Source organism: Ahaetulla prasina, chromosome 10, assembly GCF_028640845.1.
Source record: "Ahaetulla prasina isolate Xishuangbanna chromosome 10, ASM2864084v1, whole genome shotgun sequence".
NCBI lineage: Eukaryota > Metazoa > Chordata > Lepidosauria > Squamata > Colubridae > Ahaetulla > Ahaetulla prasina.
In genome coordinates this window covers 15,903,512-15,926,343 of record NC_080548.1, presented here as the reverse complement: position 1 = coordinate 15,926,343, position 22,832 = coordinate 15,903,512, and the positions used below count along the sequence as shown (strand labels likewise).

Sequence of the window (22,832 nt, the reverse complement as noted above, 5' to 3'; positions counted from 1 at the left end):
TCAGGAGAACCTCCAGCTAAGATTCCGTGCAGTTTGGAAAACCCCCAAATCCCACTCCACGCCCACCCTTCCCCTCCCCTCCCTGGAGTCCCTACATGGCCCGTTTTGGATACAGGTAACTGCAGGGCACACGCGGAGGCTCAGGGAGGGTGAAAAATGTGCCTACTGGGAAGGCTGGAAACAGGCCCTCCAGAGGGCCTCTGGAGCCTGGGGAGACCATTTTCGCCCTCCCAGAGGCTCAAGGAAAGACTCCAGAGCCCGGGGGGAGGGGAATGTCCCCCCACTGTGGTGAAGGAGGCTGACTAGGTCATGCTCCCCATGGCCACACCCACCCAGCAACCGGGCAGAGAACCCCTTGCTAAAAATTTTGAAGCCCACCCCTGCATAGGATTAATGGTTAGGGAACCTCCCAATCTGTCCTAGTTATACCCTAAGGCAGCATTGGCAAACCTTTCACGTTCTCGCATGCTGCCCGCATGCCGGAAGTGGCACGCAAAACCATCTTGAGATAAATGCGCGGCCTCACCAGCTCCCATTGCGTTCCTGTGGTCAAACATGCACCAGCCAGCTGGCCATCGCGCACACGGTGCTGGCGACCCTGGAAGTGCAGCGATCCATCGCACATGGATGTTGGTGAACTTCTGGCACGCATGCCGCACGACTTGCGCATGCGCAGTCCGTCGGCACCGTGTGTGCACAACGGCTAGCTGACCGGCGCGCATTTGACCACAGGAACACGACGAGGAGCTGGTGATGGCGCACATCTGTCTCAGGACGGTTTCATGTGCCGCTTCCGGCACGCATGCCATAGGTTCACCAACGCTGCCCTAAGATATAAATAAGGTAATCCAGCAATAAGGGAAGGTTTCTTTCCAGAGTTGGTGGTTGGATTCTGTTGGATCTACCATGGGCAGCAGTGATGAATGTTGAAGTCCAATGGCTTTCGGAGCATTAGAAATGTCTTCAACTATGACTTGAGGTCATTCATATGCCAAGAGAAACAGTGATTGTCTTGTTGTTCAAACCCTACACGGGGCAACTATTTCACAAACTGAATATTAATCCTTAAAATATAAAATGAAGGGAAGGTGGGGACCATTTTGACAATCTTCCCTGTTAAAACCACTTTATAATGTCTTGATAAGGCCACGCTTGGAATATTGCATCCAGTGTTGGTTGCCACAATGTAAAAAAGATGTGGAGACTCTAGAAAGAGTGCAGAGAAGAGCAACAAAGATAATTAGGGGACTGGAGGCTAAAACATATAAAGAACAGTTGCTGGAATTGGGTATGTCTAGTTTGATGAAAAGGACTAGGGGAGACATGATAGCAGTGTTCCAATATCTCAGGGGCTGCCACAAAGAAGAGGGAGTCAAGCTATTCTCCAAAGCACCTGAGGGTAGGACAAGAAGCAATAGGTGGAAACTAATCAAGGAAAGAAGCAACTTAGAACTAAGGAGAAATTTCCTGACAGTGAGAACAATGAATCGGTGGAACAGCTTGCCTCCAGAAGTTGTGAGTGCTCCAACACTGGAAGTTTTTAAGAAGATGCTGGATAATCATTTGTCTGAAGTGGTGTAGGGTTTCCTGCCTAAGCAGGGGGTTGGACTAGAAGACCTCCAAGGTCCCTTCCAACTCTGTTATTCTGTATTCCCTAAAATGTGATCACTTAAGAGCTCTTGAAACCTCCTTTCACAGGTAAGGGAAACTTATAGTCCTTTACCCTCTGTCTCCTTTTACCCTCTGGAATTTTAATTTACTCCTTTCAAAGTAACTCGATCTGTTGTTTCAATGCCTTCTCCTATCTAACTCCTTAATATTGACTCTAAAACAAAAATCTACGTTCTCCCTGTTCCTGTAAAATTTTGCAGTGATTACAGTTATGGAAAGTTCTTCTCCTTGTTTATCGAATTGAGATCAACCTGTGTTCTTATTTGCTTAGAAAATACAGGTAGTCCTTGACTTACAACCATTGATTTAATGATTCTCTGAAGTTACAACATCCCTGGAAAAAGTGACATGTCCGATTTTTCGCACTTATGACCGTTGCAGCCATCCCCATGGTCACAACATGAACAAGTATGGATGCTTAACAACCAACTCATATTTATGACGGTTGCAGTGTCCTGGGGTCATGTGATCACCTTTTGAGAACTTCTGACAAGCAAACAACCCTGTTAACCAATTTAACAACTCAGTGATTCACTTAACAACGGTGGCAAGAAAGGCCGTAAAACAGGGCAAAACCCCCCACTTAACTTAGCAGTGGAAATTAGGGGCTCAATTATAGTTGTAAGTCTAGGATTACCTGTAAGTATAGAGAATGGGATTAAAGGAATATTGGTTTGGGGGATTTTGTCTATTATATCAAAAATATATATCCTATTATATCATAACATGTCCATTTTCCCCACTTCTTTTTCCCATGCTTATCAGAGGGGAGAACCAGCAGTAGGTGTAGAAGAGTGTGTGTTTGTGTGTGTGTGTGAACCACCAAGGAAGTTAAGGGCTGCCGCCAGAACCAGGAAAACCTATTCACTCTTTTCATAGATTACTCCACTATTTAGACTTATCCTTCAGAATCATGAAGACTGTAGGGCAGTTTGGGCATATAGAAAAATACCATGTCCTAGGGGAGAAAATAGCCTGATTTCCTCAAACTGTTAAACCTTTTGTTTGCAGAGATATAGGATAATGCAGGTTGCAGAAGATAATTTCCTTTGGATGGAAGAATTTATCTTTGGAGACTCTCAATTCAAATCTTAACATATGTACAATGAGATTGGTTGAGCTCCCTCCTTAACTTGTTCTCTCTTGCTCTGTGTGAAGAAGGGATATGGACAATTCTGAACCAAATAGAGTTCGTCATTTGATCGATTTGTGTATGTGTGTAAAACACATAATCATCTTCTTCTATTGTCTTTAGAAAGTATGGACCTTCCTTGCCCAAAATCAAGAGTGTAGAGCCGTGATGGCAAACCTATGGCACGCGTGCCCAAAGTGACATGCGAAGCCATGTCGCCTGGCATGCGCACATTGCTTTCCGGGTTTCTGGCAGCATATGCATGCGCTGATCAGCTGTCCTTCACACGCGGCAGTGCTGAAAACTGGTGTGCGCATGTGCGCCAGCCAGCTGATTGTCGGGTGCGCATGCATGCTAGAACCCAGAGGTTTGGCTTTTCCTGAGTGATGAGCATGTGTGTGCGGGTACGTCATTTCTGCATGTTGTGACCAAGGCCCAAGTAGTGATTACTAAACACAATTCAGTCCTCAACAAACTTATTCTATTAAAACAGCTGAGAATGAATTCATTCTCAATCCAAAACAAAATTCTTACTAACCAGTCCCTCTGGCCTTATCACCAACCTTTGATATGTTTGGCAACCTGCCAAAGGTTTTTCTTGGCAAAAACCCCACAAAGTTCAAGAGACGCTGATAAGAAGCCCTGGAATCAACGTTGCTTTTCTATAAAGAACCCAACGACTCGTTGCTGCTCTTTTAAGGAAGCACTCTTATGAGAGTGGCCAATCATCTTCTGGCCTTACTCCCAAGTTGTCCATTTTTCTTCAACGTTGTTTTCCAGCAAAGCTGAAACACCGTTGCTGGTCTGTTTTAAGTCTTATGGGAGGGGCTAATCATCTCTTGGCCCTACTCCTGAGTTGTCCTCTTTGCTTTAGCTGCTCTTGCATTCTGGCAGCTCTTTGCATGCGTGCACTAGGAACAGGCTCCTCCTGTTCCTCTGCCTCTCTGCTGTCCGCCTCTGGAGGCTCCGGAGTCCATGCATCGCTCCCAGATGGCCCTGGCCCCATCTCTGCCTCCGATGTAGAGCCCTCGTCCTGGCCTTCCCCTGACTCCAAGACTGGCCTATTGTCCTCCCCAGCCTGCTCGCTGTCCAACTACACTGCCAGGTCCACAGGCTGCTGGCAGACCACCACACCGCATGACCTTTTCGGCTGTGCCAAAAACGTTCACCATCACTGGTGTAGAGTGAGAACTGTTCAGAGGTGACCAGAGTCGGCCTCTGTATGTATCCTGTTTGGCCTGAATGCAAAGCTCATGACTTGAGAGGAGCACAGCCTTTTAAGAAACTGACCTTTTTGCTACCAAGAATCACGGAAAAGAGGTGGAATTGATCAGTGAACCAGCCACCGCCTGCTGCTCAGCCTCCAAAGAAGAAACGAATGGCGAAAGGAGAAAAAAAACAACACTGACTCTGAGGAGTATAGATTCTGTTCTGCTTTGTCTGCCACTTAGTGAGGACATCAAGAACATTGGTTGAATATTTGAAGATTAGCCAAGCTCTGAGACTAGCAAGGTACCATTGCACATTCTGTTCCCGGGCAGTTCTTTTGTTCTTATTGTGCTGAAAGTGGAGAGTTGGACCTCCAAGTGGTATATTGAACTAAAAATCCTAGCAACCCCAATGAGCATTGCCTAATGGTGAGTTGTAGGCCACCAACACCTGCAGGACATGTTTCCCCACCTTGCTCTGCCATATGACTCACATCATGAGAATGACAATCTGAGACTTTTGAAGGGTGCCGCTTTAGGGAAAACCGATGCATGGATTTCTTTGCGTGTGGTTTACAAACTAAATGGCTGAGAACCATTAATGCTATCAAGTCTCCATAGTGACTCTTGAATTCTGTCCTCAGCTGGTTGACTTCCCACCCGGTTTTCAGAGCTATTTAACTGAAGGAGAAAAGCGGAGGACCATAATGTCCTATGCTTTAGAAAAAGAAACCTTTACATTCTTAAAGTCAGGTAGAGATGGTGGAAGTTCTGGATGGGGTGTTCTTCAAGCAGAAGGTGGACTTCAAGAGCATGGGATTTAATTCCCATCAGCTCCACTTAAAGCATCCAGCTATATATGGAGGACCAAAGATATCTGCCTACTGCCTTCAATCGATGTAATTCAGTTTAGCATCTAAAAATAACCCAGGTTGTATTTGATGACGTGATTCATCAATTCATGAGCGTTTTGTCTTCATATCTACTAGGCGTTTTTGCATCTCACTTAATATATTTCTCGAATCTTGGAGAATTTTTCCTACATTTCTTTTTCTAGTGTCCAATATTATTTATAAAACTTTCTAGTCCCTTTTTCTGGGCCAATACCCGATTGCTTAATTAGCCCTAAAGTTGCTGCAAGAACCAGCTTCAATACTACTATTAGGGCATGCTCGGAAGCACCCAACTTGGTGCAGACAAATGTTCCTATCGAAGCTTCCACGGAGTGAACGCTTATGGACTTCGGCATCAATCCTTCGTTCTTGAACTTCTTGAAATCATCCAGATTTGGACGTGGTCCTTTCCTTTCCAAGAACAAGCATTGTACCGTTGATTTTAACGGCTGCTCGAATGGAGGAATTACCGCTAGAGCTCCGAGAGATAAACATCCATTTTAAAAACCATCCCTGGCAGCAGCTGGATTCCTCAGTAAGCCATTTGTGTTTCAAAAAAAAAAAGGCAGATCTGAAACCGGCGCAGATGAGACGGCAGGTCAGCTTAAAAACTAAGCCACGAGCTTGACTTCAGAATAACCAACAAGAAGCAGCCAATTCTTTCTCCTCCGTTTGTTGGAAGTACCAATTGCAAGAATCGGCCATTTAAAAATATATTTTAAAAAAAGTTTCTTTCTTTTCAGTCTCTTGCTTAATGAATTCGTGCTTTTAATCTTCCCAACAGCCAGAGTTCTCTGGAGAGAATACAGAGCAGTTAAAAGCATACCCCCACCTCTTTTTTCAGTCTCAAAGCTAGCAGGCTCTGCGGTGAATGGATATGGGGAGGTGTTCCAGCTGCCTGTCCTCCATCCAACCGGTGTTGTGACCAGTTGTGACAAGTAGGTAGTAGTAAACTCAGTCAGTTTAAAAACAAACTAACTTTATTAGAACAGCTGAGAATTATCTCATTCTCAGCGTAGTCCAAATTAAATCAAAGCAAATTCTTCCTAACACAATTCTTCAGTCTTATCACCAACCTTGGTCTAATTAGGCAAACTGCCAAAGGCTTTTCTTGGCAAAAGTTCAAAAGCAGAAGATGCCAACAAGAAATAAATGCAGCAAGACAAGGCTATCAACGTTGTTTTCTGGCAAAGAGCCCAAACGCTGTTGCTGGTCTTTTAAGCCTTATGGGAGGGGCCAATCATCTCTTGGTCCTACTCCAGAGTTGTCCTCTTTGCTTTAGCTGCTCTTGCCTTCTGGCAGCTCTTCTCATGCGTGCATTAGGAACAGGCTCCTCCTGTTCCTCTGCCTCACTACTGTCAACCTCTGGAGGCTCCGAAGTCCGCACATCACTCCCCATTGGCCCTGGCCCCACTTCTGCCTTGATGCAGAGCCCTCATCCGGGCCTTCCCCAGCCTCCAGGACTGGCCCACACTCTTCCTCAGCCTCATCACTGTCTGACTCCATTGCCAGCTCCGTAGGCTGCTGGCGGACCACAACAATCGTTTGAGGAATGCTGGGTTTTCATGCTGGGTCTCTTTTGGGTTGCTGTGTGACTTTTGCGCTGTTGAAATTTTCTTGGGGAGGGAGGGGAGGGGGTTCAGCGGGAAGGCTTGGAGGGAGAGAGGTTAATTGAGTGCTATCTTGCCATCTCGAGTGAAGACTTGTGATCCTGACTTTTGAATTAAAGCTTGTGGGAGTTTCCTTTATCCAGGACTTCTGATGCTCCTGAGTGTCATTGTTGGGCCGCCTTGTGCAGTAAAGTAGGAGCACCTTAGAAGGTCTCTCCTGCCAAGAAACGTCGACGCCGGAAGTGATGATGTTTTCCAGGAGAGCCAAGGAGTCGTATGTGGGATCCTCTCTTAGGAAAGGTCTTTGGTGTCCATCTTTGTCTGGGTGGAGAAGAATAGAAAGTGCTTGCGGAAGAGATGGCATCGAGACAATTGGGAGGTGGGGGTGGGGGTTTCCCAGCAGCTGCACAAGAGGAAGTCATACTTCAGGGAAGGATATCAGCAAGGGTGGCCTTCAAAAATTTTAGCAAGGGGTTCTCTGCCCAGTTACTGAGTGGGCGTGGCCATGGTGGGCGTGGCCTAGTTAGCCTCCTGCATCGCGGCGGAGTGGGTGTGTCGTTTTTGCCCTCCCCAGGCTCCGGAGGCTTTCCTCGAGCCTCCGGGAGAGTGAAAATGTCCTCCCTAGTTTGCGGAAGCCCTTCCCGAACTTCTGGTAGGCCCATTTTTCGCCCTCTCTGAGTCTCAGTGCACGCCCTGCATTTATCTGCTTCCAAAACAGGCTACGTGGGGACTCCTGGGAGGGGTAGGGTGGGTGGGGCCAGCCAGGAGTGGGATTTGGGGGTTCTCCAAACTGCACAAAATCTTAGCTAGAGATTATCCTGAACCCCCTGCGAACCCCCAGCAACCCCAACCCTGGACATCAGGCTTAGTGCAACCCCTAACTATGCTCAGTATTGCTTTCTCTACCATAGTTCAAAGCAGAATATTATCGCTAGTAGTAAAGCCATGTCATGAACCAGTAGAACAGGGCTGGCGAAACGATGGCCCTTTTATGACTTGTGGACTGCTGTCTCAGTGTCGTGTCCCACTCCTCCGCTGATGGCTGGGTCAGGGAAATCCGAATCAGGCGTGCCTCTGCAGCTCTGCCAAAGTCCTAGCAAAGTTCTCAAGGCGGGCAGGAGACCAGAAAGTGACTTCAGCAAGATAAGGTAGACTTTGCCTGACTCAGAGAATGCCAGAAAGCAGATCCTTTATATAGGCCATGGGGTGTGGCTCCATGACTCAGCACTTATCCAGGCCTGCCCCTCCCTTCCTTCTGTTGCCGCCGCCTATCAATTCTCCTGAAGCGAGGGTCACTCCAGTCTGCAGCTGTTGGTAATTGACCTTCCTCAGGCTCACATGCTGTGGGGGAGGGGGAGGGGTCTAGTTGCTCCGTTTGCCTAGGCATGGAGCCAGGGCTGGGGGCGCTTCTTCCTCGGCCTGTCTGGGCATGGAACCAGGGCTGGGGCCGGGAGGCATGTTAGGACATTCCTCAGCGTTCGGAAGCAGATAAGACGGGCCCGGCTGCGGGGAAAGCGGACGAGGCACAACACTCAGGAATTCTGGGAGTTGAACTCCACAAGTCATAAAGGGGCCATCGTTCCCCACCTCTACGAAACAGCTGCTTTGGAGTCTGGCAGCTCTATGTTCAATCATCAGCCTCTGCGGTTAAATATAAGGCAAGAGGTAAATGGGCAGATCCCTTTTTCAATAATCTGGAAAAACCAGGGGTGAAAATCCAGCAGGTCCTGACAGGTTCTGAAAAACTGGTAGCGGAAATTTTGAGTAGTTTGGAGAACTGGCAAATATCACCTCTGGCTGGCCCCAGAGTCAGGTGGGAATGGAGATTTTGAGGTATCCTTCCCCCAAGAGTGGGGAGGGAATGGGGATTTTGCAGTATCCTTCTGCCACGCTCACCACACCACACCACGCCCCTCAACAATCTGGGTCCTCATCCACCAGTAGGTGGATCTTTACCATTGTAGCTGGTAAAGATCACCTGTCTGTCTATTTGATTTCAATCCTTGAAGCCCTAAATCAGGGGTGTCAAACTCGTGACGACATGTTGTCATCACATGATGTATCGCAACTTTTTCCCCCTTCGCTAAAACGGAGGTGGACATGGCCAGGGCATGACACATCTGGGCCACGGGCCACAAGTTTGACACCCCTGCCCTAAATTGATGGAAGTTCCTTTCCCCAAGGCGTACAATAATCATCCCCATTTCTGCCACAACTGTGCCCTAGATTCCTACTTTTTTTTTACTCTGCACTGTAGCTGCAGTGCAATACAGAGTCAGACCCCTATGCTTAGTATCTGGAGTGGTACAGATTCAGCTGGGGAGGCTGGCTTAGATCGATCTGCAATTGAATCGGCGTCACTTCTGAGTTGCAACCATCCCTCAACATTGACATGACATGAGATCATTCTGCAAAATTTATGTTCCCCACCTTAGGCCCAAAGCCAGCTGAGTGACCTTGAGCCAGTCCCTCTCTCTCCACCCTGGGAAGAAGAAGACGCCGCCAATGGCCAACCTCTTCTGAAACCTTGCCAAGAAAGCTGTGCAGGTTTTATCCAGGCAGCTGCCACGAGTCAACCTGACTCAAAGTACAGTAGATTTAAGACTGGTGGTGGATATACTTTGATTTTTGCAAGGTGGTTGCAAAAATTTTGTCGATCGAAAGGTCAGCAGATCAGCGGTTCGAATCCTGAATGCTGTGTAACGGGGTGAGCTCCCGTTACTTGTCCCAGCTTCTGTCAACCTACCAGTTCGAAAGCATGTAAGAAATGCAAGTAGAAAAATAGGGGCCACCTTTGGTGGGAAGGTTACAGCGTTCCATGCACCTTTGGTGTTGAGTCATGCTGGCCACATGACCACGGAGACGTCTTCGGACAGCGCTGGCTCTTCGGCTTTGAAACAGAGATGAGCACTGCCCCCTAGAGTTGGAAACGACTAGCACATATGTGCAAGGGGAACCTTTATCTTTACATACTTTGATTTTACTCCCTAAAGCAGTGTTTCTCAACCTTGGCAATTTTAAGTTGTGTGGACTTGTGTGGAGTTGACATGCCATGGTTAAGGAATTCTGAGAGTTGAAGATGTCTTAATGTTAAGAATCACTGCTTTAGGGAGTAGATACCATTAAAATCAAAGAGATCTGTATTCAGAATCAACACAAGCAGGATGGTGCCCTAAGACCAGGTTAATGTAAAACCGATGTAAGAAAGTAAAATGTTTTGGTCGATAACTGTTCTAACCCAGCCTTAGCAAGTAATGATAAGCCACTTACTTGTGAGTACAAACAACCCCCTTTTCAAACTGACCCTGGCCAAGAAATCTGAATTGCTAGCTGAATCCTAAAAGTGAACGGTTGTCTGCGAGAACTGGTCACTCCCACAAGGAAATGGAGATTTTGCAGTAACCTTCCCCTGGAGTGGGGTGGGAATGGGGATTTTGCAGTATCCTTCCGCTGGAGTGGGGTGAGAATGGAGATTTTACAGTATCCTTCCCTACCACGCCCACCAAGCCATGCCACATCCACCAAGCCACAGAACTGGTAGTAAAAAAAAATTGAAACCCACCACTGTTGCCATAGAATTCCCCTAGGTAGCTTCTGAATACATTGACGGCGAGGTATCTTTGAATTTACTGAAGCCAGTGAGATTTTTCTAATCTTGGGAGAGATTATTTCAGCAAGGGAATTCACAGGTAAATCTTTTCAGCACATAAAAGAGATGATTGGTGAAAAATGGACATTTGGGGGAAGCACACTTCTTCCGTTCCAACTATTTGCAAGTTTTGCTTTCTCTCTTTTGCAGATACAGGTCCTATTTCTAGCAAATTCGAGAGGAGGAGAATTTTGTGGGCATGTAAACTGCAGCTTAAGGTTCAGCTTTGTATTCTGACCTGGTGAAGTGTTCTTTTTCCCCCTTCCTTTCCTTTCCTTTGCTCCATCGCCTTAGGATCTAAAGGCTGATCTCGAGGGAGGTGTTTTGACCTATTATCGTTGTAGCTGGAAGAGAAGATGCCTGTTTGGCCATGTTTGGAAGCCAGGAAATTCTCTTTCCATCCGATGGAACGTCTGAAGGAGATAATCTTTAAAAAAAATCTGCACCTCAGCACCCTGTTACCAAGCCCATGGTGCTTGGCTTGGATATATGGCTCCTCTAGACTTGATGCAGATGTGGTAATGTATATGGTGTAAATGCATATCCACAAGAGCGCACTTAGAGCTGCAAGAAACTTCATCTGCTTGACTGCGGATGTATGTAACTCCGGTTAAGCATCTCTTCAACCAACTGGACTTTTTTCTTTATGGTCTCTCTTCATTGTAATTATTATTCTTATAATTCTTGTAATTCTTATTCTAAGCCTTTGGTCGTTTTCTTGATACGATGGATCAAGTCTTGACTTTGCATCTTAGGAATTCACTTTAACCCTTGAAATCTTTTTTTTTTCCTGATCTTTTTCGTTTATTTATTTCCTGATATCGTAAGCAGCGCTACAACGGAACAATATACACAGTTCATGCATTCACAGACTAGGTTGCTAATCCTTTTTTTTTTTTTAATATACCTGGCAGCCTTAAGAATTAACAACAGGATCTGCTAGTTTTAGCTTTAATGTCAGTGTAAAACTTTTTTTCTTTAAAAAAAAAAGTGAGTGCCCCGTTCCAGCCTCTCCCCTGATTACTCAAATGTTTGTTTTTCAAATTTAATGGCAAATGTGGAATAGTTGCTCAACCTGAACTGCTTCAATACATGTCGATTTAGCCAGGCGCCTTTTCGATATAGGTACCTTATTCAGAGGTTAAATCAGAAGTGGGTTTCAGGAGGTTCTGACCAGTTCTGGAGAAGCAGTAGCGGAAATTTTGAGTTTTTCAGAGAACCGGTAAATACTGTATTTTTCAGAGTATGATGCACCTGGGTGCGTTTTATACTCCGAATGTAGCCCCGCCCACCTCCTCAAACAGAGGTTTCAGAGGCTGAAAAAAGCATCAGAAACAAAGTTTCAGAAAAGAAGCCCCCAAACAGAGCTTCAGAAAAAAAGCCCCCAAACAGAGCTTCAGAAAAAAAGCCTCCAAACAGAGCTTCAGAGGCTTTTTTTTTTCTGAAGTTCTGTTTTGGAGGCTTTCAGAGGCAGAAAAAAGTTCTTTTCTGAAACAGAGTTTCAGAAGTTTCAGGGGCAGGAAAAAAAAAAAGGCAAGGCACAGAGTTCACAACCAAGGAACCTGTGGCTAAAATTCACCTCTGGGAACAGCTGATTGGGGGTATTCCGGGAGGTCGATCCACCTGCCAGTCAGCTTTTTTCTTATTTTCCTTCCCAAAAACTAAGGTGCATCTTATACTCCGAAAAATCCAGTACCGCCTCTGACTGGCCCCTTCCCCTTCTATTCTCTGCCTCCCAAGTCCCAGCTGATCGGGAGGAAATGGGGATTTTGCAGTAACCTTCCCCTGCCACGCCCACCAAGCCACGCCCACAGAACCGGTAGTAAAAAAAAATTGAAACCCACCACTGGGTTAAATGATTCGTTCCTGAGGTTAAATCGATTGCACAAAAGGGTCTCCTTCACACATATCCTGTTTTCTGATGGAGGAATTGCAGGCCATGGGGAGCAGAAACCCAGCAGCCTTCGTGAAACCCAATGGAAGTTCAGCTTCGGTTGACCTCTGAAATTGCCTGCTTATTTAAGAACGGATCCTTGAGAGCGCCTATCCTTGAGTTCCTTTTCGAGAAGCAGAGGGATCCCTTGCTACAAACCAGCAGTGAAAGCGGGCGGGCGGGCGGGGTGGGGAAACGAGCAGCCTTTTCAAATAAAATGCAATATTTATGGAGACTGTCCGTGCTCGTCTTTAGATAAACAGAAACATTGCATTGGTCATCAATCGGAACCTCGGGAAAGACAAAAAAAAAATAGGTGCAGCTTAAAAGACTTAAGCCAGTGATGGCTAACCTTTTTCTTTTTCTCGTCATGTGCCGAAAGCGTGTGTGCGTGCCAGCATCCATAATGCAATGCACGGGGGGCCCTGTACATGCATGCATGATCCCACATGCCCCCACATGCATGAATACATGACCCCCACGGTCCCCCCGCAGCCTTCTGGTCCCAAAAAATGGGCCACCCCCTCCGCCACCCTGTTTTTGACCTAACAGGCCCCCCTGCAGCCTCCTGGGCCCAAAAACAGGCTGTGGGGGGCGCACACCGCATCGCTCCACACACACCCCACACACACGTTTCCTGCATGCCCCCTGCCAGCCCCACACACATCCCAAAAATCAGCTGGCTGGCGGGAGGTGCGCATGCGCGGTGGAGCTGAGCTGGGTGTTGGCTCGCGTGTCCGCAGAGAGGGCAAGTGCTATAGGTTCACCATCACGGGACTAAGCACTGGTCCGAAGTGATCCTGAAGATTGGCTCGCTATGAATGTTTATCTCTAAGAAATGAATTTGTATCCATGTTGTGGGTCATTTTTCCCCCCACTTCAGGGTTTCCTTTTAACGAACTTGCATAACTAACGAACAGGGAGAGTCCTTGGCTGATCGGGTTGCCTCTGAATTCCACATCTCTGGACTGGCAAAATGGTAGAGAGATTCTGAGGCTGTACTAACAGCTCAGGGAAGGATACAAGCAGGTAGAAGATTACTTATCCTTCTTTAAAAGGAAGATCTCAATTGCTACGCGCTGAGGCCAGCTCAGCATGAGCGCGGCTAATGGCCCTGCCATGAAGTGATGAGTGAGAAACTCACCTTTCAGCAAATTGCGCCCCCCACCCAACACGCTCGCACAAATCTTTCCCTTTGCTCTAATCTAAAGCTCCTAATGGAAGAGTTGGGTTGCCTTTCACTGCCACCTTGTGTGCAAAATGCTGAATGAATGGGGGTGGGGAGGCTCTACTTTGTCTGTGAAGATTCTTAATCATCTAGGTCAGGATTCTCCAATCTTGGCAACTTTAAGACTTGTGGACTTTAACTCCCAGAATTTGCTTTGCTGGCTGAGGAATTCTGGGAATTGAAGTCCACAAGTCTTAAAGTTGCCAAGGTTGAGACCCCTGATCCAGGTCATGGTTGTCCCAAAGGTGCTTTTTTTCAAGAGGCAACTGGCCTTCCTTGTTTTTCTCTGAAAACGTTTCGCTTCTCGAAGCTTCTTGAGCTCTGACCGGATGGTGGGGAATGGAAGGATTTATACGCCTTGCAGACAGTTGGCCGTTTGTGTTTCTTTTGCCCGTCAGTCCAACGTAGAGTCTCCGCGCGCACGTTTGGCAGCATAGAACAAACAGATACAGGCCTTCAGGTGGCATGCTTTTATCCACACCAAATGGGGTCCTCCCAGCTTTAAAAAAAATGGTCCTTTAGGAAAGTGAGCAACTTTTGTCTCCCACTCCTCCTCCTTCCTCCTCCTCTAGTTCATTTCTGCAGCCTCAAGGTCATCTTGATTGCCACTGCGAAGCCGGAAGCCGGGATTAAGGGCTTAATTAAACATCATCGGTCTTTATTAGATTGATCATCATTGCCAAGGGTGGGTTCCAGCAGGAACCCATCCCTGGCAAATGGCAGCAGGTTCCCTCATATATTTTCTCAGTTTCTCTGAAGCTTGTCCTGATGAGTCCTTTGCCTTCAGTATTTACATTACATGGGGATATAACCACGGGTGAAATGTTCCCGGTTCGGATCGGATCGCCTGATCCGGTAGTGATGGCGGTGGGTGGTCTGGAGAACCGGTAGCAAAAATCCCTGCCCCCTCCCCCGCCCAGCTGAGCCGCGCGATCATCAGAGGGTGTTTTTTTTAACTTTTAAAAGCATTTTTTCTTCGGCCGAAAAAATGCTTTTAAAAGTAAAAAAAAAAGGCTCTGATGATCATGCGGCCCAGCTGGGATCGGCGGCAGCTTTTAAAAGCATTTTTTCTACAATCTCTTCGGCCGAAGAGGTTGTTAAAAAAAATGCTTTTAAAAGGCTCTGGCGATCCCAGCTGAGTTGCCTGATCCTCAGAGGCTTTTGTTTTCTTTTAAAGGCAAAAAAATGCTTTTAAAAGAAAAGAAAAGCCTCTGAAGATCAGGCAACTCAGCTGGGATCGTCAGAGGAGCCTTTTAAAAGCATTTTTCAGCCGAAGAGGTTGTAGAAAAAATGCTTTTAAAAGTAAAAAAAAAAGAGTTGGCCACGTCCACCCAGTCACATTACACCCCCCCCCCCACCAAGCCACACCCACAGAACCGTTAGTAACAAATTTTACATTTCACCCCTGGATCTAACCAGTGGTGGGAGTCAAATAATTTAACAACCGGTTCGCTGCCTTAATGGTTTCTTCCAACAACCAGTTCACCAAAGTCCTCAGAAAATTAACAACCGGTTCTCCCGAAGTAGTGCGAACTGGCTGAATCCCACCACTGGATATAACTGAGCTTGCTATTACAATATGGGAAAGGAGAATTTTGCCCTCTATCCCAGTTGCTGAGAACCAATCTGGTGGAGTGGCTAAGGAACCAGGCTAGAAACCAGGAGACTGTGAATTCTACTCCTGCCTGAAGTACAAAGCCAGCTGGGCAACCTGGGGCCAGTCACGCACACTCGGCCCTAGAAAAAAAAAAGCAGACAATGGCAACCCGCGTTTGAAATCTTGGCAAGGAAACTACAGCCTATTTCAGACAATCATCAGGAGTCAAGATCAATTCAAAATACACACACACACACACACACACACACACACACACACACACTTCCAGCTGATGTTGACAGCTATTGGCAGCCTCTGCTAAACGTGGTCAGTGGTGGAAGATACAGTTCGACAGCTGGAAGATCTTCAGGTTTTTTTTATCCTTGAAGGAATAGTTTATGTCGGAATACGATGAGAACCTCATTTGATTTTGCAGGGTTGCTTCTGCTTACAGTTTGGAGCCCTGTGTAGGGGTGACTTTTGGGTATAATTTAAAAAGTCAAGATAGCAGGCCCTATGGCGCAATTGAAGCTTTGACAATTTTTTTTAATTCAGGTTTTGTGTGCAGTGCACATAAAAATGGGCAAAGCTTTCACCGCAAAGTGCTATCTGTGCCCTCTGGCTTCAACAGACAAGACCTACCCTGTTTCCCCGAAAATACAACCTACCAGAAAATAAGCCCTAACTTGATTTTTACACATGCACTCAATATAAGCCCTACCCCAGGAATCGGTAACCTTAAACCATCAAAGAGCTACAAAGGTCCTAACCGGAAGCCCCTCGTTCAATTCTGGAGCTGACCGGAAACCCGGTTCTCCCACCATAGAGTCCTTTCAGTGCGGTGTCCTTTTTCCTCTACCTGTCCTAACCAAAAGCCCTATCAATTGTGGAGCCGACCGGAAAACCCACCCCTTGCCATAGAGCTGCCTTCCCCCCCCACCACACCTCCAGTAACCAGAAGCTCCTCTCAAAATTGTGGTGCTGATCAGCGACAGGGAGCCGCAGCAGAGGGATGAAAGAGCCAGATGTGGCTCCAGAGCCATGGGTTGCTGACTCCTCCCCTACCCCCAAAATAAGCCCGCCGACTCCAGAGTGCACAGGTAAAAATTAAGCTAGGGTGGGGATGGGTGTGTGAAGCCGCTCTACTGCTTACCTTTGGACAGTTGTAGTCAGGCCTCGCACACCCCGATACCTGCCTCGCTGGCCCATTCCTTCTGCAGCTGGCAAGGCTTTCCTAAAGGCCTTTGTAGCTGATAACAAAGCTCTGGATTGATCTGGAGCTCTGTTATCGGCTACAGAGGCCTTCAGGAAAGCTGCAGAAGAAGTTCCTGAAGGCATCTGACAGCAAAAAAGGAGGCGGGGGGTTACGTGCACAAATGAGGTTAGTCAGTGGATGACATCCCCCGAAAATAAGCCCTGGTGCCTTTTTTTGGTGGCAAAAAAATATAAGATAATTTATTTATTATTATTATTATCATTATTATTATTATTATTATTACTACACAAAATGACATATACACAGCAAATGAGATAACTATGCTGGATTTCGTATCACAGATCACCAGTTGAACACTTCCCAAGCATTTAGGACAGCGTGATGTATCGGCGAATTATGCGAGCAGATCCCAGTAAGGTGGCCTTCTGCAGCTGACCAATGGTGATCTTGTCAGCGCCAATTGCTTTTAAGTGCTTGCCTAGGTCTTTAGGCACAGCTCCCAGTGTGCCGAGTACCACTGGAACCACCTGCACTGGTTTATGCCAGAGTCTCTGCAATTCGATTCTCAAATCTTGATACTATTATTATTATTATTATTATTATTATTATTATTATTATTATTATTATTATTATTATTATTATTATTATTATTTTCTGGAAAACACGGTATAAGCAAGCCCAAGGAGAAAGAACTCTTTCAGCAACCAGATGTAGGGGTTGTTCCGACTTGCACCCAAGTATTGGACCTGTATCTCCTGCCAATGTCTTTTTTTTTTCTTTCCCTCCCCCGGCTGGGTTCCCATCCTGTTTTCCTCAATTTTTGCCTCCAGCTTACAAAGGAGAGGAGCTGAAGTCTTCATTAATTGTACGAGTGTCAGAGAAGCATCCCCGCCACCCACCCTCTTACTCCGACACCATCCAAGGACAGCCTCGAGGCGTGTGAAAACTGTTAGGCTTAATCACCCATTACTTGGGAGGGAAAGCTGGCAACAGCCGTGAATGGAACCAAGACAATAAAAGCAGGATAGGGAGCAAAGGCTGTGAACGGCAAATGTCATGCCAGCATATTCTTCAGCTGCCTCAAGGTCGGGTGGAGACTAGAGCAGTTCAGCTCAGCAGTGGCAAACAGCTTTTCAACAGAATTCGCTTCTGGATTCCCTTCTAAGGCTGCAACATCCCTTTCCCTCCACCCACCTTTGCCCCCCACACACCCACATAAACCAAGCAACCACTGGGTGGCAGCAAAGATTTTTCTGGCTGTCATCTAGTGCAGGGGTCTCCAACCTTGGCAACTTTAAGACTTGTGGACTTCAACTCCCAGAATCCCTCAGCAAGCTTTGCTGGCTGAGGAATTCTGGGAGTTGAAGTCCACAAGTCTTAAAGTTGCCAAGGTTGGAGACCCCTGCACTAGTGGTCATCAGGATTTTTTGCATCCTACTTCTGATAGCCCTACATTGGACAAGCAGAGAGAAAGAGGATGAATTCTTCACACACCTTGGGGTAATACAAGGACTGCATGAATTTCATTTTCATGTTGAATTTCATTCAGCAGTGAAAAAAGGAAGGTTCTACATTTAGGCAAGAAGAAGAAAATGCACTGTATCTACAGTGTATGATGTGGTACCTTGCTCCATAGTAGTAACTGTGAGAGGGATCTTGGATTCCTAGTGGATAACCATTTAGATATGAGCCAGCAGTGTGCAGCAGCTGCTAAAAAAGCCAACACAGTTCTGGGCTGCATAAACAGAGGGATAGAATCAAGATCACGTGAAGTGTTAATACCACTTTATAATGCCTTGGTAAGGCCACACTTGGAATCCTGCATTCAGTTTTGGTCGCCACGATGTAAAAAAAGATGTGGAGACTCTAGAAAGAGTACAGAGAAGAGCAACAAAGATGATTAGGGGACTGGAGGCTAAAACATATGAAGAACGGTTGCAGGAACTGGGTATGTCTAGTTTAATGAAAAGAAGGACTAGGGGAGACATGATAGCAGTGTTCCGATATCTCAGGGGCTGCCACAAAGAAGAGGGAGTCAACCTATTCTCCAAAGCACCTGAGGGCAGGAGAAGAAGCAATGGGTTGAAACTAATCAAGGAGAGAAGCAATTTAGAATTAAGGAGAAATTTCCTGACAGTTAGAACAATGAATCAGTGGAACAACTTGCCTCCAGAAGATGCGAATGCTCCAACACTGGAAGTTTTTAAGAAGATGTTGGATAACCATTTGTCTGAAGTGGTATAGGGTTTCCTGCTTGGGCAGGGGGTTGGAATAGAAGACCTCCAAGGTCCCTTCCAACTCTGTTATTCTATTCTATTCTGTTCTGTTCTGTTCTGTTCTATTCTAAACTTATTGTAAGGGAATCTCTACAGGCTTTTAGCTATGTAATTCGGGCTGAACACTCTTCGAATGGTACAGGAGCATGAACAGATTTCCAGAAAAATTGCATACTAAAGGAACATTAGCACTACTCAGGTGACCCTGAGGACACAGATAAACCTCCAAGTGCTTCAACAACCCTCCAAAACAGGGGTGTCAAACTCATGGGCCGCGAGCCATATGCGTCACGCACTGGCCACACCCACCCCATTTAGCAAAGGGGGATAAAGTCATGATATGTCATATGATGACAACATGACATTGCAAGTTTGACACCCATGCTCTAAAAGGATGCACATGAACAGCTGTCTGCAGGGAATATAAATCCTTCCATTCCCCACCATTCCAGTCAGAGCTGAAGAAGCTTCTTGGATAAGAAGTGAAACATCTTCAAAGAAAAAACAAGAAAGTCCAGTTGCCTCCCTAAAAACCACCTTTGGAGCAACCATGACGTTGAATGACTGAGAATCTCTACAGACTACTGGAATGGGACTGCTCTTAGTCTAAACTTTGAGGAATCTTGAACGGTTGAGACAAATGTTTGACTTCGGTCTGCTCTTGGCCTTTTCAGGAAGCAGGCGATCCATATCTTTAAAGATTGTTGTTACTTGGGGCAAGTTGAACAATGGTGAGAAATCATTTGTTTACTTCCCAAGATAATTGTTCTGAAATGTCCATGTTCCCAACAAGTATGAAGAGCGAGGACGAAAGGAGGAAAGGAGAATGAACTATTCTGGGATGAAGACGATGAATTCAGACCAATATCAAGGGTTTTTGTAGTCTTGATCTGGTGTTCTACAGATCCAAGATCCAAACCAGGACAAAGCTATTAAGATACAATAGGAATTGCCCAACAGCCTTTCAGAACACAAGCCTCTTCATTACATCATCACCCTCCAAGTTTTAGCCAAACCTGGGAGCTCAGACAACCTCAGCTATGACCCCTGCATAGCTCCATGGGAGTCTGACAGCAATCAATAGAATACATGCTCTTGCCACAGGAACAGGAAGCTCAAGGGCAAGGCCCATGATAGGGTATAAATAACCCTCACTCTCCACTCCATGCGGTCAGCTGCACCAGGACCATGTGCTTGATGGTTCTGCTCCATTAAACCATCTTTCCAATTAGCCTCCATTTTTCCAGTGTCTTTCTCCCCGCTTGGAATTGAACCAGATGGATATTTCTTCCAACACAAGTGTGTCCCATCAATTGTGGAAGCTCTCAAGGCAGAATGGGACAAGTCACCACAGCCAATTCCCTTGCGGCCAACTCATCATGGCCAACTCATCGCAGGACAACTTGCCATGGGACAATTTTACAATTCAATTTAATTATTTAAAATAAAAAAAAAATAATTTTTGTCATTCACATTTCATTCATTTGTCATTCATGGTCCCTCCTTCTGCATCCTTTCCTTAACATTTCTTTGAGTTTTACTGTAACTCTTGTCCCACAGCAAGTTGTCTCACTATGAGGCAAGTTGGCCATGGCAAGTTGGCTGCGTCAAATGGCCATAGACCAGGGGTTGGCAATGTTAAATACTCAAAGAGCCACGAAGTCCTAACCAGAAGCCCCCAATCAATTCTGGAGTTGACTGGAAGTCCGTTTCCCCCATCATAGAGTCTCCACCTAGTGTGGCGTCCATTTTCCTCTGCCAACTGGAAGTCCGGTTCCCCCACCATAGAGTCTCCTCCTAGCGCAGTGGTTGGTTACCAGTCCTAACCAAAAGCCCTATCAATTGTGGAGCCGACTAGTGACAGGGAGCCGCAGCAGAGGGATGAGGGAGCCACATGCGGCTCCAGAGCCACGGGCTGCCGACTCCTGCCATAGACAGTGTTCTCACTCAATGCACATTCACAGGATCATTTTTGGTGGAAATAAAAATGTGTGGGGAAATCCCCATGCGAGCTGCCTTGAATTCTTGAGGGAAAAAAGGTGAATCTGATTTATCGTCACCATCCACATCACCAACACCCTCCTATGATGCTGGTAAATGCCTCTTCCTTCTCGCTTCCCCTCTGCTGGCAGGAGCCCACTAAGGCTTTCAAATTCTCAGAAGACTCCATTAGAGAGATAAAGTTGGGACTATCTATTGACTCACCTTTAAAAAAAAGGAAAAAGAAAAAAAGACTACTACAGTATGCACAAGTCGATTTTCCTCCCTCCATTAAATGCAGTATATCTTTTCATCACCCCATGTGGGTTCTGAACAGAACCGGTGTGAGATTCAGTGCTTCAGTGCCTAATTGCTCGGCATCAGCTATAATGGAATCTGGTGAAAATGTCACTGATCGTGATAGAGGGATGGTTGACAAGCTGGAAAAAAACTTCTCTTGGTGACAGAGCGGAAAATGTTCACAGCTCAGGGTTGGGAAGGAGCAGGCAGTTTCCTGCTGCAGTTTTTGTCTTTCTGCAGAGGTGAAGATTGTAGGTCTTTCTGACGAGGAGTTACTTGCCCTCCTGAAAGGATGGCCTGGCTTGCCAGAAGAGAAGGGGCACGTGGTCTCCTTGGCCTAAAATGTAGGATAAAAACTGTGTGTGTATGTGTGTGTGTGTGTGTGTGTGTGACATCAAAGATTCCAAGCAAAAACGATTGCTTAAATTTCCTTTTGGGTAAGGTACAGTGGTGGGTTTCTGCCGGTTCTCCCTGGTTTGGGTGAACTGGTAGCAGCAGCAACAAGAGGCTCCGCCCACCCACCCGGACGTCATCACGGACGCTCTCTGCATGCGCAGAAGGTAGCCAATTGTGATGGACCATGCTCATGTGTGATGGTATGCAGGAATGAACTTGGGAGATGGGGGAAGTGATGCTGTCTAGGGCAGTGGCCCCCAACCTTTTCAGCACCGTGGACTGGTTCCGTGGAGAGAGATTTTTCCATGGGCCGGAGGGGCTGTGGTTTTGTGTGCTGCCTGCATCCCGCGGATGGGGCTTTGCTTGTTTGAGCAGCCCGTTTTCTGGCATGCTGCGGCCCAATGCCGGTCCACAGACTGGGGAGCTGGAGACCCCTGGTCTAGGGAACAATCAGATAAGTGAGGGAAGGAAGGCAAACAGAAAAAAAACTCAGAAAGGACGCTTCCTAATTTATCAGGCTGTAAAAAGAGAAAGCAGCAGACCCATGCTTTCAGTCTTGCAAGGTTCTGTTAATGCAGGGGCTGGCAACCTTAAACACTCAAAGAGCCACAAAGTCCTAACTGGAAGACCCCCATTCAATTCTGGAGCGAAGCAGAAGTCCAGTTCCCCCATCATAGAGTCTCTTCCTAGTGTGGCATCCTTTTTCCTCTGCCAACCGGAAGTCCGGTTCCCCCACCATAGAGTCTCTCCTCCTAGCGCAGCGTCCTTTTTTCTCTACCTTTCCTAACCGAAAGCCCTATCAATTGTGGAGCCAACCAGCAACGGGGAGCCGCAGCAGAGGGATGAAAGAGCCACATGCGGCTCCAGAGCCAAGGGTTGTCGACCCCTGTGTTAATGTAACCTTATAGAATGAATTCATCTGGTCTGTTTTCTGTCTGGTCTACTTGGGAAGACTGACAGATACACACAGCTGAATAAAATGGTTATTAAAGATCAATAACGTGTGAAATGCTCCTGGTTTGGACCAGATCACCCAATCCGGTAGCGATGGGGGCAGGTGGTTCAGAGAACCGTTAGCAAAAATCCCTGCGCCCCCCACCCCATGGAAGCAACCTCTTCGGCTGAAGAGGTTGTAGAAAAAATGATTTTAAAAGGAAAAAAAAAGTTGGCCACGCCCACCTAGTCACATTACCCACTACCACCACCAAGCCACGCCCACAGAACCAGTAGTAACAAATTTTACATTTCACCACTGATCAATATTCTCTGAAATGAGCCAAAGGAGCCAAGCCACCTCTGGAAGATGGCACAATGGAGCACAATGGAAGCAAAGTGTTGTGACTCCAGCCCTCAAGCCTGTTCTCATGGAGGAGAGTGACTCGGAAAGTGAGGGAGGCAAGGCCTCCCTTGCCAGGACCCTCCTCGCTGGCACCGCCCCAAGTTCCAGCTGCAGGCCAGGAGGAGGAGCTGACAAGGCCTCCCTCTCCCGCACCCTCCTCCTCCCTGGCAATGCCTCAAGTCCCAGCTGCTGACGATCAATCCTGGATTGATCCGAGGCAGCGATGTAAAGATAAGCGTGCGCAACAGAGGAAAAGGTGTGGCAGGCTCAGAGATTGCTGAGTCACTGAGCCACACCCCACAGGGTATAAAAGTGGGTGGAGCTGCCATGTGGCCCTTGTGACGGACAAAAAAGCTACCAAGGGTGCACCGCAGCTCGGTTGTTGGAAGGTTAACAGACTTTAT

The 22,832-nt window shown here is 46.7% G+C and overlaps 1 protein-coding gene across 2 annotated transcripts in view; it reads left to right on the top strand.

Moving 5' to 3' along the window:
* CD164L2 (CD164 molecule like 2) overlaps positions 1-22,832 on the top strand; it is an 87,259-nt gene that overhangs the window by 42,774 nt on the left and 21,653 nt on the right. Inside the window, exon 6 of one of the 2 annotated variants that reach the window (XM_058196517.1) lies at positions 10,458-10,897. The exons of the other annotated variant lie outside the window; for it this stretch is intronic. Within the exon in view, the coding sequence (XP_058052500.1) occupies positions 10,458-10,464 (7 nt within the window). The 3' untranslated portion in view covers positions 10,465-10,897. Of the gene's footprint in view, positions 1-10,457; positions 10,898-22,832 lie in introns of those variants that run through there. 2 annotated transcript variants of the gene reach the window in all.